General features: G+C 34.7%; 1 protein-coding gene across 2 annotated transcripts in view; it reads right to left on the bottom strand.

Annotated features, from left to right (window-relative positions):
- The window catches only part of LOC136975383 (vesicle-associated membrane protein 3-like), a 48,271-nt gene extending 29,054 nt beyond the window's left edge, over nucleotides 1–19,217 (bottom strand). For both annotated transcript variants that reach the window (XM_067270424.1, XM_067270425.1), the window contains exons 1-2: nucleotides 19,111–19,217; nucleotides 16,397–16,502 (exon numbers count right to left, since the gene is read on the bottom strand). In XM_067270424.1, the coding sequence (XP_067126525.1) occupies nucleotides 16,397–16,502; nucleotides 19,111–19,112 (108 nt within the window). In that variant the 5' untranslated portion in view covers nucleotides 19,113–19,217. The remainder of the gene's footprint in view (nucleotides 1–16,396; nucleotides 16,503–19,110) is intronic.
- Nucleotides 19,218–19,732: the final 515 nt, after the last annotated feature.

Below are 19,732 nucleotides of genomic sequence, written 5' to 3'. Positions count from 1 at the left end.
AGATATTGTACAAACTGTTGAGTTTAAACAAGCACTGGACCTACTAAAAACATTTATTACTCAACAGCCATAAAAATTATATTTTTATTAATGATGTCTCTAAAGTTAAGTTATTTTTCTGCAAAAAAATTCGCTGATCAGGAAACATGCGCCTGCCATTTGATGAGCTGCTCCGTGATGAAAACAAGCTTAAACAATGGCGTCATCAACGGTGCACACTCGGTAAGTAATCCTACAATTTTTTGTTTATAGCATAGTTTATATGGATTATTCCCAAAAAATTATACGTGATTTGGAAATGTTGAGTCAAATTAGCTTAGAATCGATTAATTTTATTTAAGAAAACCTTTCAAACAGCTGTAGCCCCTAAACTGCACACGTGCCAGGTTGTGATTGGCTTATGTATTTAAGTGACTTGTACAACACAGATTCATATAACATGGAACATATCTACCGTGTTATAGGGGGGTCTACTGTACATTAATTACAAAAATAAACAAATACAAGCCAAATAACTGAAGACATGAGTGGATGAAGATGTTATGTTAGAATTATTCCAAACCAAATTTGTCCTTCATTAATGTATCTGTCTTTCATTTACCACCATTAAAGATTTCAGAAATTAAATAACATTGTAATGCTCTTTGCAACACACTATTTTGTGGATATATTTACACCAAAGTAATTGTATACCAGTAATAAAAACACCATTCACTCAAAACTTTGATTTCGTAACATAACATTTTCATCCACTCGTGTCTTCATCTTCAATTACTATTTTGCTCAGTCCATATATTAATTTGGTAAGCCTCAAATACTGTTCAGCTTTGTTTGAGAGAACAGATGAGGGTGCAAAAATGGTTCAGGTTTCAAATTAAAGCTCTTGCCCTGTAGATGCTGCTGCTAAAGAGAGATTTGAGAAAGGTGCAATGGTTCCAGGTGTGGTGAGTGGCAAATATACAATGCTAAGTTCATGGGGGCAAATATGTCAGATGTATGCTTCTATCTAGCAATTTAGTTTTTTAACTGTTAGAACAACCCATCCCTCATCTTGTTTGAATTCCTGCATTATTTTGCTAATTATGCATTAATTAAAAGACTTTTTGCATTATTTTCTTAAAATTAATAAATAGATATTGTAAGTGTTTAAATTTAATTAATAAAATAAAATTAAGAATCTCTTTTAATTTTGAACTGAACTATTTTTTAATTTTTTAGAATCTGTAATAAAAAAAATATATACTGTATTAATAAAATAAACTCATGTACTTTAATTGCCTTTTTTTTAGTATTGAAAATATTTTTAAATAAATTAATTTTGTCAACATTGACTGCACCCACGACAGCAAGTATTTTCCTGCAGAGGAGCCAAGAAAATACTTGCTGTCGTGGATGTCCACAGAAAACTTTCCAGGAGGCAAAGCTTAGAGACAAATAATTATATCTGTAGTGATATTGACCTACTCTTCTCCCAACTGCAGTCTTGTTACTCCATATCCAATATCTTTACAAATAGTAAGTAATAAATAAGGATAGACAAAGGGTTATAAAAAAGGAGAAAGTAACTAAACAAGGATAGACAGAGTCAAAAGAAAGGAGAGAAAAAGTGGGAAAAATGGGGAGAGAGGGATGAGAGTTGAAGGAGGAGAGCAGAATAGAGGTGAAAAGATGGTAGAATTAATGAAGAGAGAAGTGGTGGAATTCAAAAATGTGCAAGGAGAGATAAAAAGGATCTCTCTAACTAAATAGGAGTGAGTTTCTACCTTATATGATCAAATATGATTAAAGTTCAATTTTTGCAAACCGACAGGAGAATTTGTGAACGCAGGATGAATTCTCTACATCAGCGTTTCTCAAAGTGGGCGATAATGCCCCCTTGTGAGCGGTGAGTAAATCTAGGGAGGCGCTGGAGGCAGGGTATTGAATGGTGACCGAAGGCAAAAGTTGGGGTCACTGACAGCCGTTCCCTTTCCTCTGTTAAAATGATAAGAGGAAACATTGCGTTTAATGGTTTCCAGATGTTGAGAACAATGTATGGTAAGGGCACAAAGTGTGAGATTCATAGAAAGGTTCTCCTAAGAATATTTCCAATCCTTTCTCACACAAGAGAAAATAGGTTAGGGGGCGTTGGGCTTAACTTTATGGAACAAAGGGGGCGGTGGATCGAGAAAGTTTGAGAATCACTGCTCTACATCAATAAATTTTATTTAATTATTTAATTTTTTGAGATTCTTTTACAAGTAAATTATAAGATACAGTATGGAACCAATACAAAAATACAGGCTTCAGGTTTAGGTCGGCATTTGAGCAGGCACATAAGTACATGTGCTCCTGCTTTCGATTGTTTTTTCGGCGGCGATTTTGGATTTATGGGTGGAACATATATATCGTTCGACTTGTCTCAACGAAAGCCTTCATCTGATATGTGTTTTATGTGTCGCGCCATTTATAAGGAACTATAACAAAGACATTTTAGTAGGCTTTGGGCTTATTGCGGACTTTGCACGTAGGAGTAAGGATTTTCGCCAGCACGGGAGCTTAGTGGAGTACACCGTAAGTGATCTTATCAAATGTTATATCAATCAAGTGCTTTTGTACGGTGTTATATGCTTCATCCAGGAGTACCAGAACAAAGACCATTGTTCTCTTACAACCACGTGGTCGGATTCTTCGCTTCTACTGTGAAGGCCCTTTTGTGTGGGGTATTACTGGGATCAGCATCTGAAGCTCTATACACTGTGCTATTACTGTACATTTATAAACTGTTTTCGTGCTGTTACGCCAACCAGCCTACTCGGCCATAATTGTGTTAATCACGGGCCTCGTATTATCGCGATCGAGCTCAACCGTAGCTTGTAGGTTGTGTACATTGTCACGACTGTATATATTATTTTTCGTGAAAGTCGAGCCATTATTTATGGCGCAATAAGGGTAACTGTTGTAGCGGAAGGACAAAGCCAGTTGTCTCAGTACACGTGGCTCATTAGCTGATCGACATATCTATTTTCCTTTTGGCGTCCTCCAGCTGTCCGTCTTTATCTAGCCGTCTGCACTGCCAAGCCATTCGGTGAACTCCAGTTCAAGCATTTTTTTTGGATCTTTCTTGACATCCCAATTGTCTGCTCATTCTGTTAAGAAGTTTCGCTGATTTGTGTTAACATGGCTGAGTCTCAAGAGATCATCATGGGGCTAGAAGAGAAAATAAAGAAGCTGTCCATCATCAAAGAATGTTTAGAGGCAACCCACAACATGCAAACAGATCTCAAAGATAAAGCCATACAGAGTCTGGCTGGTGTAGGTAGTCTGATGCAGGAGCTTGAGAAAAGCTTTAATAATGTCATCCAACAGCAAAAACTCCACATTGACTCCCTCCAGCAACCTGTTAATAATGGCCACGGTTTGGGGAATTTAAGTCCCACAAGAAACAAATGTACTTATGCGGACGTTGTGAGGAGGCCCTCACGTCCTGCTAACGATAAAGTTGTACTGGTTTATCCAGATGAGAATGCTGACAGCGAGGATATTATTGGAAAAATTGAGAAGGAGGTGGACATCACCAATTTGGGCATAGGTGTAGCGGGTGTCCGCAAAATCAAAAAAGGGTTTGCTATAAACTGTGTAAAGGTCCACTTTTAGCGTAGTAGGTTGAAAAGCCACGCGACCAGGATAATTGGTCCCACCTGGCGTTGGGGCTATAAACGGCCGGGAAGAACAAAGGGATAGCATCTCCGTTTATGGGTACATGTCAATGTGTTTGCCACGTGTTGGTCGACTTGAAAAACATAAACAAGGGACGGACGCAACCGTAAGCTACGTCGTCGGGAGGAGGGCAGACGTCTTTGGAAGCTCCCAGGGGAAAAGCAGGACCTGATTGGTCGCAAGTTGTCGCCGTGGAACTCTTTAAATTGTAAGAGTGGCGAGAGGAACAGGGAGAATGGCGAGAGACCAGATACGTGGTAGTCTCTGACACTTAGGAAGCCCATGTGGTGTAGAGAGAGTGTTCTCCTCTTAGGAATTCCTCTGAGAAGGGTTAGTGTAGAGACCGGACGGCCACACGGTTGAGCCAACTCCGCAAACCGACCGGAGTTTCCCCAGACTCTAATAGTCCCCAATAGACGAGATGTTACGCGAGACACCACACCTTTGTTGCATCGTGTGTGTAATGTTGTCAAACTTGTACATCCTGTAAATATTTGTTTTGTAAATAAACTGTAAATATTCACTGGACTGAGTGTGCTTTCCTCAAACCATCGTACGGACATTCTCGAGTCATAAGAACCAACTCGAGACGGATCATCGTAAAGATCGTAGCGGATTACATAAGGATCTTCACTAACTGCAACAATAAAGAAGGAGCAGTTAAGTTGCTAAACACTCTAAAGAGCAGGGGAGATGTAAAAGTAAGAGCTCCCAGTCTAAGGGACCCAAGGATTATTATCCCAGGGGTTTCTTGGGGAATCAGTGAAGAGAAGATGAAAGAATACATCCTAAAACAAAATGCTCACATGCTCACTGAGAACCATATTAAGCACGTCTTCTTCCTGGGCAGGGAAGAGAGGGGTATATGGTCGTGGGTGTTTGTCATCACCCCTGAGCTCAGGAGGATGTTTGTGGAGGTGGGTGACACTCTATACATGGGCTGGAGGAAGAGGAAAGTATATACTTTTCACTATGACAAAAGATGTGGCAAGTGTTGGGAATACGGGCATACTACTAAAATGTGCCACAGTGAACTTTGCTGTACCAAATGTGCAGAAGCAAATCATTGCTCGAGAGAATGTAACATGGAACCTCACGAAATGCTGTGTATCAACTGCCTGCGTTACAATAAGAGGTGCTGCCAGGTTGCGGACCGTGTGGATCCCAGGCATGGGGCCCTTAGCCGTTGCTGCCCTGTGTTAAACTATTACATTAAACTAAGTACTGACAGCACTAAGCAATAATGGAGCTAAAAATAGTGCAGATTAACCTCGACCACTGCTCTACTGCTGTAGATCACTTAATTAAGTTTGCCTTAGACCACAAGATCGATATAGCATTGATTCAAGATCCGTATGCTTCCTCTCGGATACTGGGTATTCCGGGGTGAATCAATTGCTATAGCCTTGGTTTGGCCTCTGCTGTGCTGGTATTTAATAAAAGCATCTTGTCCTCTCTTATCAAGGAGCTATCGAATGAGTTTTCTAGCACTGTTTTAATTAGTACAAATACTTCTAAATTTATTGTAAACTCTACTTATTTAAAACCATCTGGTGATATTGATGAACAGATTCTGGCCATTCATAGGCTTTTCTCTGCCTTTAAATTTCCTTATGTGATTGGTACTGATGCAAATGGTAAGTCGCCTGTCTGGTTTGACAGACTTCAAAATCCAAGAGGAGTGAGAATACTAGAACTAATATACAATTTAGATTTAGTCATTCATAATTTAGGGAGACCGCCTACATTCTCTTCCCACCAGGGAGAAAGCTATATTAATTTGACCTTAACTAAAGGTAGCATTAATATCAAAAATTGGAGAGTCTTGCTAGCTGAATCACTTTCAGGCCATAGGTATATATTATTTGACGTTGAATTATATACAGCTAGGACTCAAGAAACTAGCAAGCCATTTAGTAAAAACTACAATGTCCATAAAGCTGACTGGAGCAGTTTTAGCAAAACATTCTCTGAAGATATTCCAGAGATTGATAATTTAATTCATCATAATCATCCAGTGGAATACGTTATTCAAAAATACATAGAAATTATTCAAAAAGCTGCTGATAAAAGTATTCCACTCAAAAAATGGTATAGGCATTCTGTTCCCTGGTGGAGTCGTGAATTGATGGTCTCCAGAGCAAGTGTTAATAGGTTAAGGCGTAGGTTTCAGCGATCTTGTGGTCCAGATTGTACAGATTTTAAGAAGCGTTATCTAGAAGCTAGACGGAGCTATCAAAATTTAATTAAGTCTTCAAAAACTGAATCCTGGAAGAGATGCTGTACAGACAAGGCCAACATTGATCCATGGGGTCGCATTTATAATTATTAAAGAAGCAACTTTATTACTAGTTCTTCCAATTTAACTATCAAAAATGTTCAAGGCAAGACTGTACGATGACAGAGAAATTGCCAATATGCTCTTAAATCATTTCTTTCATACTGATAATACTGATAGTGATAGTGATTCTCACAGAGATATAAGGAACTGTATTCAGCAACCTTACCATATGGGCGATGATCTGCCTTTTGTTCATTCGAAAATTAAAGAAATCATTTTGGCTCAAAAGAATAAGAAGGCGCCTGGTCAGAATGGGTTGAATGTGGAGATCATAAAAAATGCCTTTAGCTCCTCCCCCGACTCCCTTGTTAATATTTACAATGTGTGTTTAGCTGTTTGTGTCTTCCCCACAGCATGGAAGCATGCAGTGGTGAAACTCATTCCAAAACCAGGCAAAACTCTGGATAATCCGAAATCCTTTAGGCCAATTAGTTTGCTCCCTGTATTAGGTAAAATTTTAGAAAAATTAATGATCAATAGAATAAATTACCACTTAAATCTTAAAAAATTCCTAAATAAAAACCAATTTGGCTTCACTTCTCAGATGAGTACTGTTGACCCCCTGATTAAAGTTAGGGATATTATGCAGCATGCCTTAAGAACAAAAAAATATGCATTGTAATCTCTCTGGACATTTCCTCAGCATTTGACACCGCCTGGCCCATCCTCATTCTACGCAAACTTCGGACTGCTGAAGTACCAAAGAATCTGTACGATCTCGTGGTAAGTTACTTTCAGGACAGGAAGGTATCTTTAAGGTATAATACTATAGTATCCACTAGGGATGTTTTGCTGGGTGTTCCTCAGGGTTCTGCTTCTGGCCCAGCCCTGTGGAATATTTTAATGAACACTGTTTTTAGGATCAAGCTTCCCGCCGGTAGTGAACTCTTTGCCTTTGCCAATGACCTGTTTGTGACAGTGACTGACAAAAATATTTATTCTCTTAAAAAGAAAGCTAGTTCCATACTAGCCAGTCTTCAAAATTGGGCTAATGAAACTAAATTAAAATTTAATACTGATAAGACTAAATTGCTATTTGTAACGAGGAAACGTAAGATTAGTAAACCACCTTTGACTTTAAATGGAAAGGTCTTGGAGTATGTAAATTCAATTAAATACCTGGGGGTTACATTACATGACAAGCTTAGCTGGTCGCCCCATATCCGTGTGCAGTTGGGGAAGGCTGAGAAACTGCTACACATGTTTAATAGAATTGCGACCCTACGATGGGGACTTGCTTCTAAGACTTTAGATGTTATTTACGAGGGAGCTGTACTACCGTATCTGGGATATGCTGTAGGGGTATGGGAGGGATGCTCTCAAGTACCAAAAGAATAGGGATATGCTTTTAAAGTTTCAACGGCGTATTTGTATTAAAATAATTAAGGGATATAGGACTATTTCAAGAGAAACCGCTTTACTTTTAGCTAATAAATTACCATTGGATCTTCTGCTTAGAGAGCATTATGATTATTTTAACATTAACCCTTTCCCGGCCAGGGTACCGATCTATCGTTACCCTGTTAAAAATCGATTTTTATAAAATTTATCGACAACAGATGTCAGCACTTGACGGTATCGTCTTGTTTATTGTTTGTTTCACATATTTTTGTCCAGGTGGTGTTTTGTCGATGTAAAAAATTTTAATTATCAATGTTTTTTCCTTAATTTTTCATTTTCTGATAATTTTTTATTTCATTTTTAGCATATTCATGCAATAATATTACTATAATAAGTTCATTAATGCTATAATAAGTTTATTCAGCTATAATATGTTAATGCATCATAAATATTCAAGTTATGACTTTCAGTTCTGATATTTTATATATTTTTTTTATTTTTAATTTTTAATTATTTTTTAAATCTAAAATATCAGCAAATGTTACATCTATTGCTACTGGTAATCATATGTTTATTACGAAAATAAATAATCTTGTTTGATATAAAATGAATAAAGTATATTAGTTCATTATATTAGTTGAAAGCAGAATAAAGTTCAGATTTCAAACAAATGTTTGATATAATGTGCGATTATTTCACAACAAATAAACGTACATGCATAAATGTTATATCAAATTGTACAGAACAATATTGTACGTTGTATTGGCTCAGTGACAATAAGAATGAAGTAACCAGACAATGTTAATTTTGACAAATAGTAACAAATTTTCAAGTCTGAATGTCAGTTATCATATATATATATTTTTTTTTTCTCATAAATTTTTCAAACAAACTTTATCGAAATATGTCATATTTAAAACTAACTATATTGATAAATATATGTGATTTTTTTCATATGAATAAAATAATAATTTAATTTTTAGTGAATTTTTAAAATAATATTGCCTGATTCACCTATTTTGACCTTGGCCGTTTTACAAAATAAGGGGGCGTGGCAAACGGCAGGCTAAGAGTTAAGAGGGATGGTACATTGCACCTTAATAATTATTGTGTTCAGTATGCTATCCATGCTAGTGTGGAGCAGCTTCCTCACCCTGTATACAGTGGTACCTTGGTACTCGAACATAATTCGTTCCAGAAAGACGTTCGAGTACCAATATGTTCGGACTCCAAATCATTTTTTCCCATTACAAATAATGTAAAATGGATTAATGCATTCCAATCCCCGGTTGATTCGCTAGTAACATAACAGATTAGAGTATATATGATATTTAGTTTTTAGGCAAGCAGTAAATAACACATATATAACTCTCAATAAATAGTAAAAACATTAAAGAAGTCATTTTAACATATGAAAACTTATCTTTTTGATTGCGATATGATGGCGTAAGTGGATGGAGGTGTGAGGAGGAAGAGCGGGAGTTACTGCTGAGGAGGGGAATCCCCTTCCATAAAAACATCTGGTAATGGAACTTCGGGGGTTGCTTCCCTTTTCTGTCGCTTTTGGGCAGGTAAATCTTTAATTAAAAACTTATCCATTGTCTGTTGCTTCTGCCTTTTTTGCAGAATTTTACGGAAATGAGACATGACATTTTCATTGAAAAGGTGTACAGCCCTATTGGCTACCATGGTATCAGGATGAGATTTTTCAACAAAAGCTTGCACATCCCCCCACTTAGCACAAATTTCTTTAATCACTGAACTTGGGATATCCTCCTTTCCTTCTTCCTCTCCCGAAGACATATCCTCAGCCAAAATCCTTTGTTGCTCATTTTGAAGGTGCTCCAACTCTTCTGTAGTAAGCTCGGTACTGTGGTCTTCCACAAGCTCTTCAATATCCTCATTGTTGACCTCCAAGCCTATGCTTTGTCCAATAGAAACAATGTCATCCACAATTTCTTTATTAAAGCCCTCAAAATCTCGCTCTGGTACACAGTCGGGCCAGAGTTTCCTCCATGCTGAATTCATGGTACGGTATGTCACTTGGTTCCATGCATTGTCAATAAGATGAACGCAATTAAGAATATGGAAATGATTTTTCCAAAATTCTTTCAAAGTTAACCGAGTGTCATTAGTGACTTCAAAACACTTCTGAAACAAGGATTTAGTGTCTAATTTCTTGAAATTAGAAATGACCTGTTGATCCATTGGTTGTAGCAAAGGGGTTGTGTTAGGTGGCAGATATTTAACCCGAATAAAGTCAAATTCTTCGACTAAATCCTCTTCCAAGCCTGGAGGGTGAGCAGGAGCATTATCTAATAGGAGAAGGCATTTTATTGGCAAGTTCTTTCCTTGCAAATATTCTTTCACACTTGCTGCAAAAACTTCATGCACCCACTCAACAAAAAATTGCCGAGTCACCCAGGCCTTTGAATTAGCACGCCACATAACAGCAATTTACTCTTCATAATATTGTTCCTTTTGAACACCCTTGGGTTGACGGAATGATAAACCAACAATGGCTTAACCTTAAAATCTCCACTTGCGTTACCACACAGCAAAAGAGTAAGCCTATCTTTCATTGGCTTGTGCCCTGGTAGTGCTTTTTCTTCCTTTGTAATATAGGTTCTCTTCGGCATTTTTTTCCAAAATAGCCCAGTTTCGTCTGCATTGAACACCTGTTGAGGTGCATAACCTTCTTCCATCATAAGTTTACTAAACTCGGCGACAAATTTCTCAGCCCCTTCCTTGTCTGAACTAGCTCCCTCTCCATGCCTTACTACGTTATGTATTCCACTTCAGTTCTTAAAATTTTCAAACCACCCTCTACTAGCCTTGAATACAAAAGCACTCGTACTTGTACCAGGGGTTTTCTTCACTAAATCGTCATAGATTTCTAGTGCCTTTTCACAAATAAATGTCTCACTAATGCTATCACCTCGTAACTGTTTCTCATTTATAAAAATAAGTAACAACTTCTCCACTTCAAGTATCTGAGGCTTTTGCTTTGTCAACGTAGTCACTCCTTTTGCAACATTAGCTCTTTTTATTGTTTCTTTATTCTTTAAAATAGTCAATATCGTCGACTTAGCCATAGAATATTGGACAGCTAGATCCAAAACACGCACTCCATTTTCGTGTTTAGCAATGATTTCTTTTTTCAGTTTGATTGTTGTTCTCACTGTTTTCCTTTTCACTTGACCACTTTCACTTTTATTCTTCTTGGGACCCATGTTTAAGGGCTAATAAATCAAAAGAAAAGGATGCTAATCCAAAAAATATAGCACAGCGTAAGTTAATGTGCATGCGAAACAATGACTGTCTCGTAACTGACACCGCCGCTGTGGCGTCAGCGTCGACTTGGCGGGCTTTCCCGTTCGAGTACCAAAATTTTGTTCGGGAACAGGGGCATTTTTTTTTCGAAATTTTTGGTCAGGTACCGATTTGTTCGGGCTTCGAAACGTTCGAGTACCGAGGTATGAATCAGGATTGTTCCATTGTTCAGGCTGAAATTTTAGCTGTCTGGCATGCTTTAAATTACATAATTAAAAATAAGCTGAACCATGTGTTACTTTGCATTGATTCACAGACTGCATTGGCTTGTTTAAAAAAGCCTAAGATATCCACCAAGCTAAGTTTAGACATCTACAACTTATTCAAAAAGTGCGTTGCCTTGTACAACACTAAGGCCTCTTGGATTAAGGCACACTCTGCTTGCCCGGGAAATGCCTTGGCTGACCTCCTGGCTACTAGTGCACATTTAAATAGTAATATAGACTATTCTATTCTTCCTTTAGGGCATGCTAAGCATATTCTTTGGCAAAGTTCAATTCAGCTGTGGGACTCCAGATGACAAATGGTGCCATTACGCATAGCTTCTTTCCTACTGTCAGTCACAGGATTAAAATTAATTGGGATCATCGTGACCATTTCAATACGACTTTATTACAGCAGCATGGTAAACTAAATAGCTATCTTTATAGATTCAAGATCATCAATAACCCAAATTGTAACTGTGGTTGCCAGGTTCCGAACACTATTGGGCATATCTTGTATGACTGTAGCTTTTTTGATATCTGTCAAAGAAAATTGATCACCTTCCCAGCGTCGGATTAAGCCTCTAGTGGGCCCTAGACAAAATTTAAATTGGGGCCCCATTTAAATAAGTTGCTTCTAAACAAATCTTATATAATGTGACATTAGCGTAGCTAGCATGGGTGACACCCGGTGCGGATATCGTGGTGTCACCCCAAGTCATACCGTAGTGTCACCTTTTTTAACTCTTTTATAAAACACTATTGAATTGTAATATCTTCGCACCCGAGCAATTTGAACGCTATATCGAATATGCGATGTCGCAACATATAAGTTTAGATTTAGAAAATAAATCATAACCATACATCAGTACTACCACGAGAGGCGGCCCTAGGAAGATTTCTAGATGGTGCGAGAGATCTCGTGGCGTACATAACTTCTGACGCACGGGAAGCTGTTGACCTTTTGTTTTTTTTTTTTTTTTTTTTTTTTAGGTAATGGCTGGTCAACCACAGCTTAGTAAGCATTGTTAAATACAGCCTTTTCTGTCCTATCGAATTTCTTAAATAATTTTTAACTCGTTTTGAAACAGAGAAATCTTCTGGACTGAAGCCGGGCCCCTCTGAATTATGGGCCCTAGACATTTGTCTACTTTGCCTATTCGATAATCCGGCCCTGCACCTTCCTTCTGACCGGTTGCAGGTCTGGCCAGCTCCTCTCCACGCTTTAGTAGAGGATGTTGAGGGTTTTAACTTACTAAAGAATTGCTTTATTCAATGTGCTAGTCATTACGGTCCCCAATAAAACTCTTTCTGCTGGCTGCGGCATACTGCCAGTGTTTCTGGCTGTGCTATTTAGTGCTTCTACAGGGTCTATCTTGGTAATATATGTTTTTGTGTACTTGTTATATTTAGATGTGTGTATATGTTTCTTGTTATTTGTGTGTGTTTTTGTGGGTGTCGTATGCTCTGTTCCAACTCTAATATTGGAATAGGGTATGTCGCTTCACCTGCTGTCCCTTCTTTGTGCCATCATAATGATTCTCATGTACCAACTATGCCTAGGCTTCCCTGAGCCTCTTAGTGCTCTGTGAGCGGGAAGAGGCCTTTTCTGCATAAATAAATAATACAAAAATACATATATAATGTATATAAATTTAAAAGAAACAATAATATTTTTACTCAATCCTGGATGTAAGTATTCTGCTTGCCCCCTCTGCAGACTCCCATATTTGTTGAACTGATGATTTTGTGAATAATTTCAAATTTTAAATGAGCTAAATGACTGTATTTTAAATAAATAAAATCATCAATTTTGATGGGTTTCTGATAGTATTATATAAAACAAACAAAAATTGTTTATCTTTACATATATGATCTGATATGATCAAATCTGTAAAATCTTATTTTATGCTAATACATTCAAATGATATTTAAATGAGTATCTCAGCCCTTAGTACTATTTTATATATTCAATAAATTGTTTCATCAGTTTGTAAATGTTAAAACTTCATATTATATATTTAAAAAAAAGTAAAAATTCAGTAAAATTGCATCATATATTTATGCATTCACATGGAATCTAATAAACTTTGCTAAGTTAATTTTGTTTTATTTTAAGAAATTATTAAGATTTTAGGCAGGTAACTAGAATGAAGAATGATGATCATTTTGAAAATCCTATTGAAAATATTAATTTTCAAACTTTAGGTTGTTTTTTAATTACTGTAGCAAAATTAAGTTCCCTTTTCTAAATAGCAGGAAAAATTTCTCTCTAGTAGAGTTTTACCTGCTATGGTATGAGATAGTCTATAAATTACACAACACTATTTTTATACATTTTAAATACTATCCAATTCCCCTGTAATGCTTCATAATGCTGTCATACATACCCACTCCACAATTATATAATGCTTATCTTCAATCAACTCCTTTAATTGTACTAAAATTAATACACAACATGGGATATGTTGTTGCCATTTGGCAAAAATACTATCATAGCTTAATCCCTATTAAACAATATTATATTATTATTTAACAAACAATACCAGCCAATTTAAAGACTGCATTACATAACATTTTTGTACATGCTCCCACCACCCCTTGTAATATATTATAATGATTACCTGCATGTCTTCATTACATAATTTATCAACAGCTCTATACTGTTTTAATGATTTAGCCATTACAATTAATTCAGTATTTAATTAAAAAATCTTGTACTATAAATAATCAACAGTATTAATTAGTGAAATTAAGAAAAAGGTTCTATGAAGCTTAACAGATTATTTTTTTTTTACTATTTGTGTTTTTTGTAATATTTAAAGAAAAATAATTGTATTTAATTACCATAATACAGTTATAATGTAATTCTGTAATTCTATCAGAAGAATATACACAGAAAACACTGTCTTTTCAATGTTATCTGTGTTTAATGACAAAAAGAAATGACTTTACAAGTAGTTTTGACCTTTTCAAAAATGTCTTCATCAGGAATTCAGGCAAAAGAACATATGCCATTTGCAAGAAGAATATACACCTTTCAAGAAATATAAATTACTGTTAATTTTAATCAGTGTAGTAGTAATAATAATAATAACAAAAACTCCCATGGTCACCATCAGGTTGTGATGGGAGAGCCCAGTAATTTTACTGATCCATAGAATAATGTCAGCTAGAGCACAAGCTTTTGGTAGGGACACCTATGCCAGTAAGGTCTATGGGGAGAAATAAAGTTAAGAGTAGTAATAATAATAATGGTTATCCCAGGCTTGACTTCTAGGTTAACAGTTATTATGTGGCTGTACGCCATATATTTTTGTACATATGTATTATAGATTTAATTAGTTTTAATAATTTTCTCTCTTTCTTAACCCTTCTTTCTAACTTCCTTTGTTCATTGTTCTGGCTTCTGGGAACAGGGGCTTCCCACTCCTCACCCACCAGGGGACCATGTGGGACAAAGACTTCAAGTGGAGGACGAGTCAAATCTGGGTCACAAACAGCCGATTGCAAAGACAACGTTTAGAGGCCGACGGTGGTTTACAGATCGGGTAGACCACGGTTCAGAAATATTTCATTGCAGAGACGACGTTTCTCGCTTGCCACAGTGTAGACAGCGATTAGAAACAAGTTATTTGACCTACTTTCTAGACTCACTCGACAGCAAGTTTAGAGGGCTTTTTATAGTTTTGTTGGTAGAAAAGTTTAGATAAAAAAAATGGATATCGTTCCTTCGATAAATGTTGTAAACGATACGAATCGACAAAATTATTTATTAATTGCTTGGAGCAAAAATGACAAAATTAAATACTTTAAATTTGTTTTAAATGTTCAAATTTCGATACTCAAATGGGAGAAGACAAAAACTACAATTAATTTAAATTAGATGCATTTATTTACAATTCGAATATCGTGTCGGTTATAAAACGTTAATGCATTTCGAGGTCATTGTAGTTACAGAACATTCTGTTAAACAAATGAGACAATTTTAATAATTACCGAAATCTTTTTATAGAAATAAAAATAATATATAATAGTAATAATAAAATATTTAAAATTATTTATTTCTACAGTTACGAGGGGTGACAGTAATACGATGTCGAAATAATTCGTTAAAAATCTATTCTGAAGACGAATTTCGAATTCGCTATAAATGTTTTAAATATGGATTTGTTCATATTTTAAACCATATTGGCGATGAAATTAAATATTGAAATGGAAAAGGGTCGTCATTAACTGCCGAACAATGGTTGTTGACGGCCTTAGATTTTATTTCCGGAAGCTTTCAGAATATAGCTGGCGACCTTTTCTGACGTCACAAACGAATAACCCGATTGGCCAAATGACGCCTGAAACGGGAGTAATGGCCAAGAAAGTAAGAGCCAGTATTTTACCGAAGTTTGTGTAGAGAGCATTTAGAAATAGACGCTCGTCGTCTTTGCAACGCACTTTAAACCGCGGTTCAGCCAGCCAACGTCTATAGGCCGTTCTGTTGTCAAACGTCGTTTAACGTAAACTCTGTCTCTGCAATCGGCTGAAAGGGTCACTTTTTCTCCAGCCAGACACGAAGAAGCACGGACAAAACAGCGAGCTCGTGAGACGGAATTCCACGAGGGCCGAATAGAGAGCCGTGAGGTGAGGATCCGGACTGTAGAATCAGAGACACCGAAAAGAAATTATAGTAGAAGATATTTAAAACATTGACGAACCCAGAGACACGCAGAATAAAGCACCAGCCGGCATCGGAGTTCAGCGAGAACAAGGGTACCCCACTATCCTATCAATTCTTCTCATTTCCCTATCTCTATACTTTTCTATCCTTAGGTTTAAGTTAGTTAAGGATTGTGCGGGTTTCATTAGTATTGTCAGGCAAGTAGTTTCCAAGAAGGTAAGCTACTTGGGTTATTGTTACTATCGGACAGTAAGAGAAATTGGACCAAGGGAATCCAAAAGAACTCATCTGTATATATTGTTTATCGCGAAATTAAATTTGTTTTAATTGAATTCACGTGTCCGTGTATTCCTATTGCGCTTCACACTTCACAATTATTGTACACAGCTAAATTCATAATTTAACATGTATTGTTTTTAAGTTTATACATGAAGTGGCACCAGAAAACTTTTATATATTTTAGTGTGGCTGGTATAAATCGAAAAATTTAGCAATAACTGGTTTAATGAAATGTTCAATAACTTTAAGAAATATTAATTTAACTTAATATTAATTCAACAAGAAGAGTAACTTTCTATATGACAAAGGAGTAAAATTTGTCAAGTTACAAATTTAAAAAAGTTCATTAGAAAGATTGTACTGATCCTAAAATTTAAAAACCATAAGGTTCCATTCCTTTGTGAATATTGTGACAGTAAAAATTCATGTAGAATTTTAACTTAACAGTTTTCGTAATTATTGTTATTTACATTTTATAAAAAATTATTTGTCGTCAGATTTCTGATAATGTTAAATTTTTTTTATTACCTCATCCACTTCGGCCTGAGTTTTTTGTATTCTTTTCTGAGCAGCATGCTGTTGAGGATTCGGAGGCCTTGGTGGAGGAAGATCATCAACATTGACTTCAGATGACCTAAAAGAATGATATTAATATTCATATTTATTCAACAGAAGAATGTTATACTTGTAATAAAAATTATGATAAAAATGTCAAAATTATTAATAACCAGTTATATATAAGACAAAACTGAATTGCTAGAAATACAAAGGCAAAAGTTATATCTTTCTAATTTTTATAAAATTTTCCTGTAATGGATAATGCTTTAGATCAAATGTCCTTAACCTGGTGCTATCAATATGAGGGGTAAGTCAATTTATCTAGGAGGTCAATCAATTACTAAGGGTAATTTGTGTGTGTCAGTAGATAATTTTTTTTTTTTATTGTATTTAAAAATTTAATAAAAATAATATGTAGTATCTGATATACTGTATCTTTCAATTTTAGTGAAGTAAAATGAATAGTTTTTGCTTTTAATCATATACAAAATCAAGCTCAAATCATATTAATAATCAAATAAGTTGGCTTGATTATTTTAGTAAAATTTTGACTTATGTTTAATAAAATAAAAAGAAAATTATTAATAATTGTTATCTTATTTTTAATCATCCAACTTGTAATTTATTCTTATTTTGTATAAGAATAGACAGGGGTTAATAAATTAAATCTAAGTTTAGAAAAGAATTGATGAGCAACAAAAGTTGAGAATCTCTGCTTTAGATTCTAGATTAAAAAATACAAAATATACCATTTTTACAATAAACATATTACAATAAAAATTCAAAATAATACTGTATGTTGTGTAATTTATCAAAGACTGACAAACTTAGTCAATGTTTTTGTTAAATTTTGTTTATAAATTACCATAATTTCTATTTTTTTTTAACCAGAACTCCAAATTTTTTATGGAAATCATTTTATTATTTTTATAACATTTTAATTTGCAAAAATTCATATTAACCCTTTTTAATAGATGATTTCATAACTGAAAATTACAATATTTTGTGCCTATTTTATTCATAAATGGTCAATATCAATCAAATAGAATATTTTATTCTTAGCAAGACATCATATTTAACTACATTCAGAAAATTAAAATCATTCTTTTGTATTCAGCAATATTTTTTTTTGTCTTTCTATAGCCTTCTCAGTTTATATCAAATACAAAACAATGATACAAAACATAAATTTGCATTTGTTATAAGCTGAGAACAGAATAGCTGAAAACATTACATAATAAGAATATTTTAGTTTCTTGAACTTAACAATTTAGCCTTTTAAATTACAAAGTTGTACAAATATAACAAATATTCATGCAAATACTCTATCACCTAGTTGCCCAAAACTTTTCTCTCTCTCATTCTCAGAAGACATTCAAAAGGATAGAAGGAAAATCATGAATTAAGAAATTCAGGTTCAAGAAATTACATACTACTGACATAAATTTAAGTTATGGGCAAGAAAATGTTGCACATTTTTATTTTAATCATCTTATCTATAGAGGGTGTTTCTGAAATAGTAGGATGAATTTCAAGGGATGATTCTTACCAGAAAATAACAGAAGAAAAGCATATAAACATATGTCTGGAAATAGATATTTTCAAGAAATCAAACCTCTTATGAAAATGTCAAATGTAAGACAGATTTTATTATATACTCTCTTATTAACTCTCTTTATTACATGGCTCTCTTTAAAATAAATGTTCAAAATACAACACATTTCCTTGCACGTGAGGAGATATTGGAATGTGGATTGTGGTACTCTTTTTAAAGTTCCAGGCCTTCTGTAAATAGTGGTGTAATAAAAGAAAACATGCTTTTCAGGGAATTAAATTTGTTAATTTTCTGTGAATTTTTAAAGTGTTAGAAAATTCGTGTTTTGTGTAGAAAAATTCTTTTGGTAAATGCAGAAATGCCTCTGCAATACAAAATGTGTTACATAGGCATTTCTGCATTACCAAAAACCCTAGTTTCTTCAGGCAGCCTCACAGTTAAAAATTTAAAGGAGTAAGACCAGGAAATATGACAGTCACATCACTGGACCTCTTCTACCTATCCACACAGATAGGTAGCCTATGGTTTAATATAGTAGCTCACTTTACTCAAGAGTTATGTAAGAGAATTAATAAGAGCGTTGAGTAATAAAATCTGTCTTGCACTCGACACTGTCACAAGAGGCTTAATTTCTCGAAAATGTCCATTTCTGGACGTATGTTTATACATCTTTTTTTCCTTATTTTCCAGAGAGGAATCATTTTTGGAGTTTGTCCCACTATTTCGGAAAGATGCTGTATTTTTAGTTATTAATATATGATATATATTTTGTAATTATATTGAATCATAGATAAAGTTAACGAATATCAAGGAATTTAAATAAATTATCAAATAAATCTGGCATTTATAAGTTCAATATGGTTAAAAATCAGCTTGTAAAACATGTTTCTCTGCATTACCAAGTGCTGTGCAGAGAAGTTCACAGTTAACATTAAAGGAGACAATATATAATAAATTATTATTATTCAATTCTTAAATAATAGAATTAAGTTCTTATTTTTATCTACTGACATATTGAATGAAATCAAATACTAGATAAAAATATAAGAAAATAAAGACACTCTAACTTGAAATGAAAAAGTTTAACACTAAAATAGTTATTTATAATTACATTTGACCAAATACTTACATTTTACTTTGATTGAACTTATTATTTTTTTTTCTTAAATAAAATGGCGATCGAGCCAAGTATACGATCGTCACTCATCCGGGTATTTCTAGTAATTACAAATGTCACTAACAGAGGGAGAAAGTAATAAAATGTTTTTCTTTTTTTATAAAATGTATATTTTTTAAATATCATAAATTATAATTTTGATAATACTTTATGATATTGATTTTAGAGGGAAATTTTCAAAAATTAAATTAATTTTTAAAAATTATATTTGAAATTAATTAATGTATTATTTAAATATTATACTAAGACAGAAATTTTGTATCAATTTCGCTAGAAATTTTGTCACAAATAACATAGAATGTAATTATATATTTAAAAATATGTTTGACCAGTTAAATTAATATCTTCATCTGTTTGGTTTTCATCAAAAATCGTTTCCGTTTTCTAGGTCTTTCTGAAGCCGGGCCCCTCCGAATTACGGGCCCAAGACATTTGTCTTATTTGTCTATTGGTTAATCCGGCATTGGCTGGATGTATGCCAAACTGTTTATATTCGAAGAATTTTCTGGAAGCAGTAAAGACGTTAGCGTATCAATGCAGTGCTGGGTTCGAACCCAGGTAGAAAACCTTACAG

This window comes from Centruroides vittatus, unplaced genomic scaffold (assembly GCF_030686945.1).
Source record: "Centruroides vittatus isolate TY-2023 unplaced genomic scaffold, ASM3068694v2 contig_371, whole genome shotgun sequence".
NCBI lineage: Eukaryota > Metazoa > Arthropoda > Arachnida > Scorpiones > Buthidae > Centruroides > Centruroides vittatus.
This window is presented reverse-complemented; position numbering and strand designations above follow the sequence as displayed.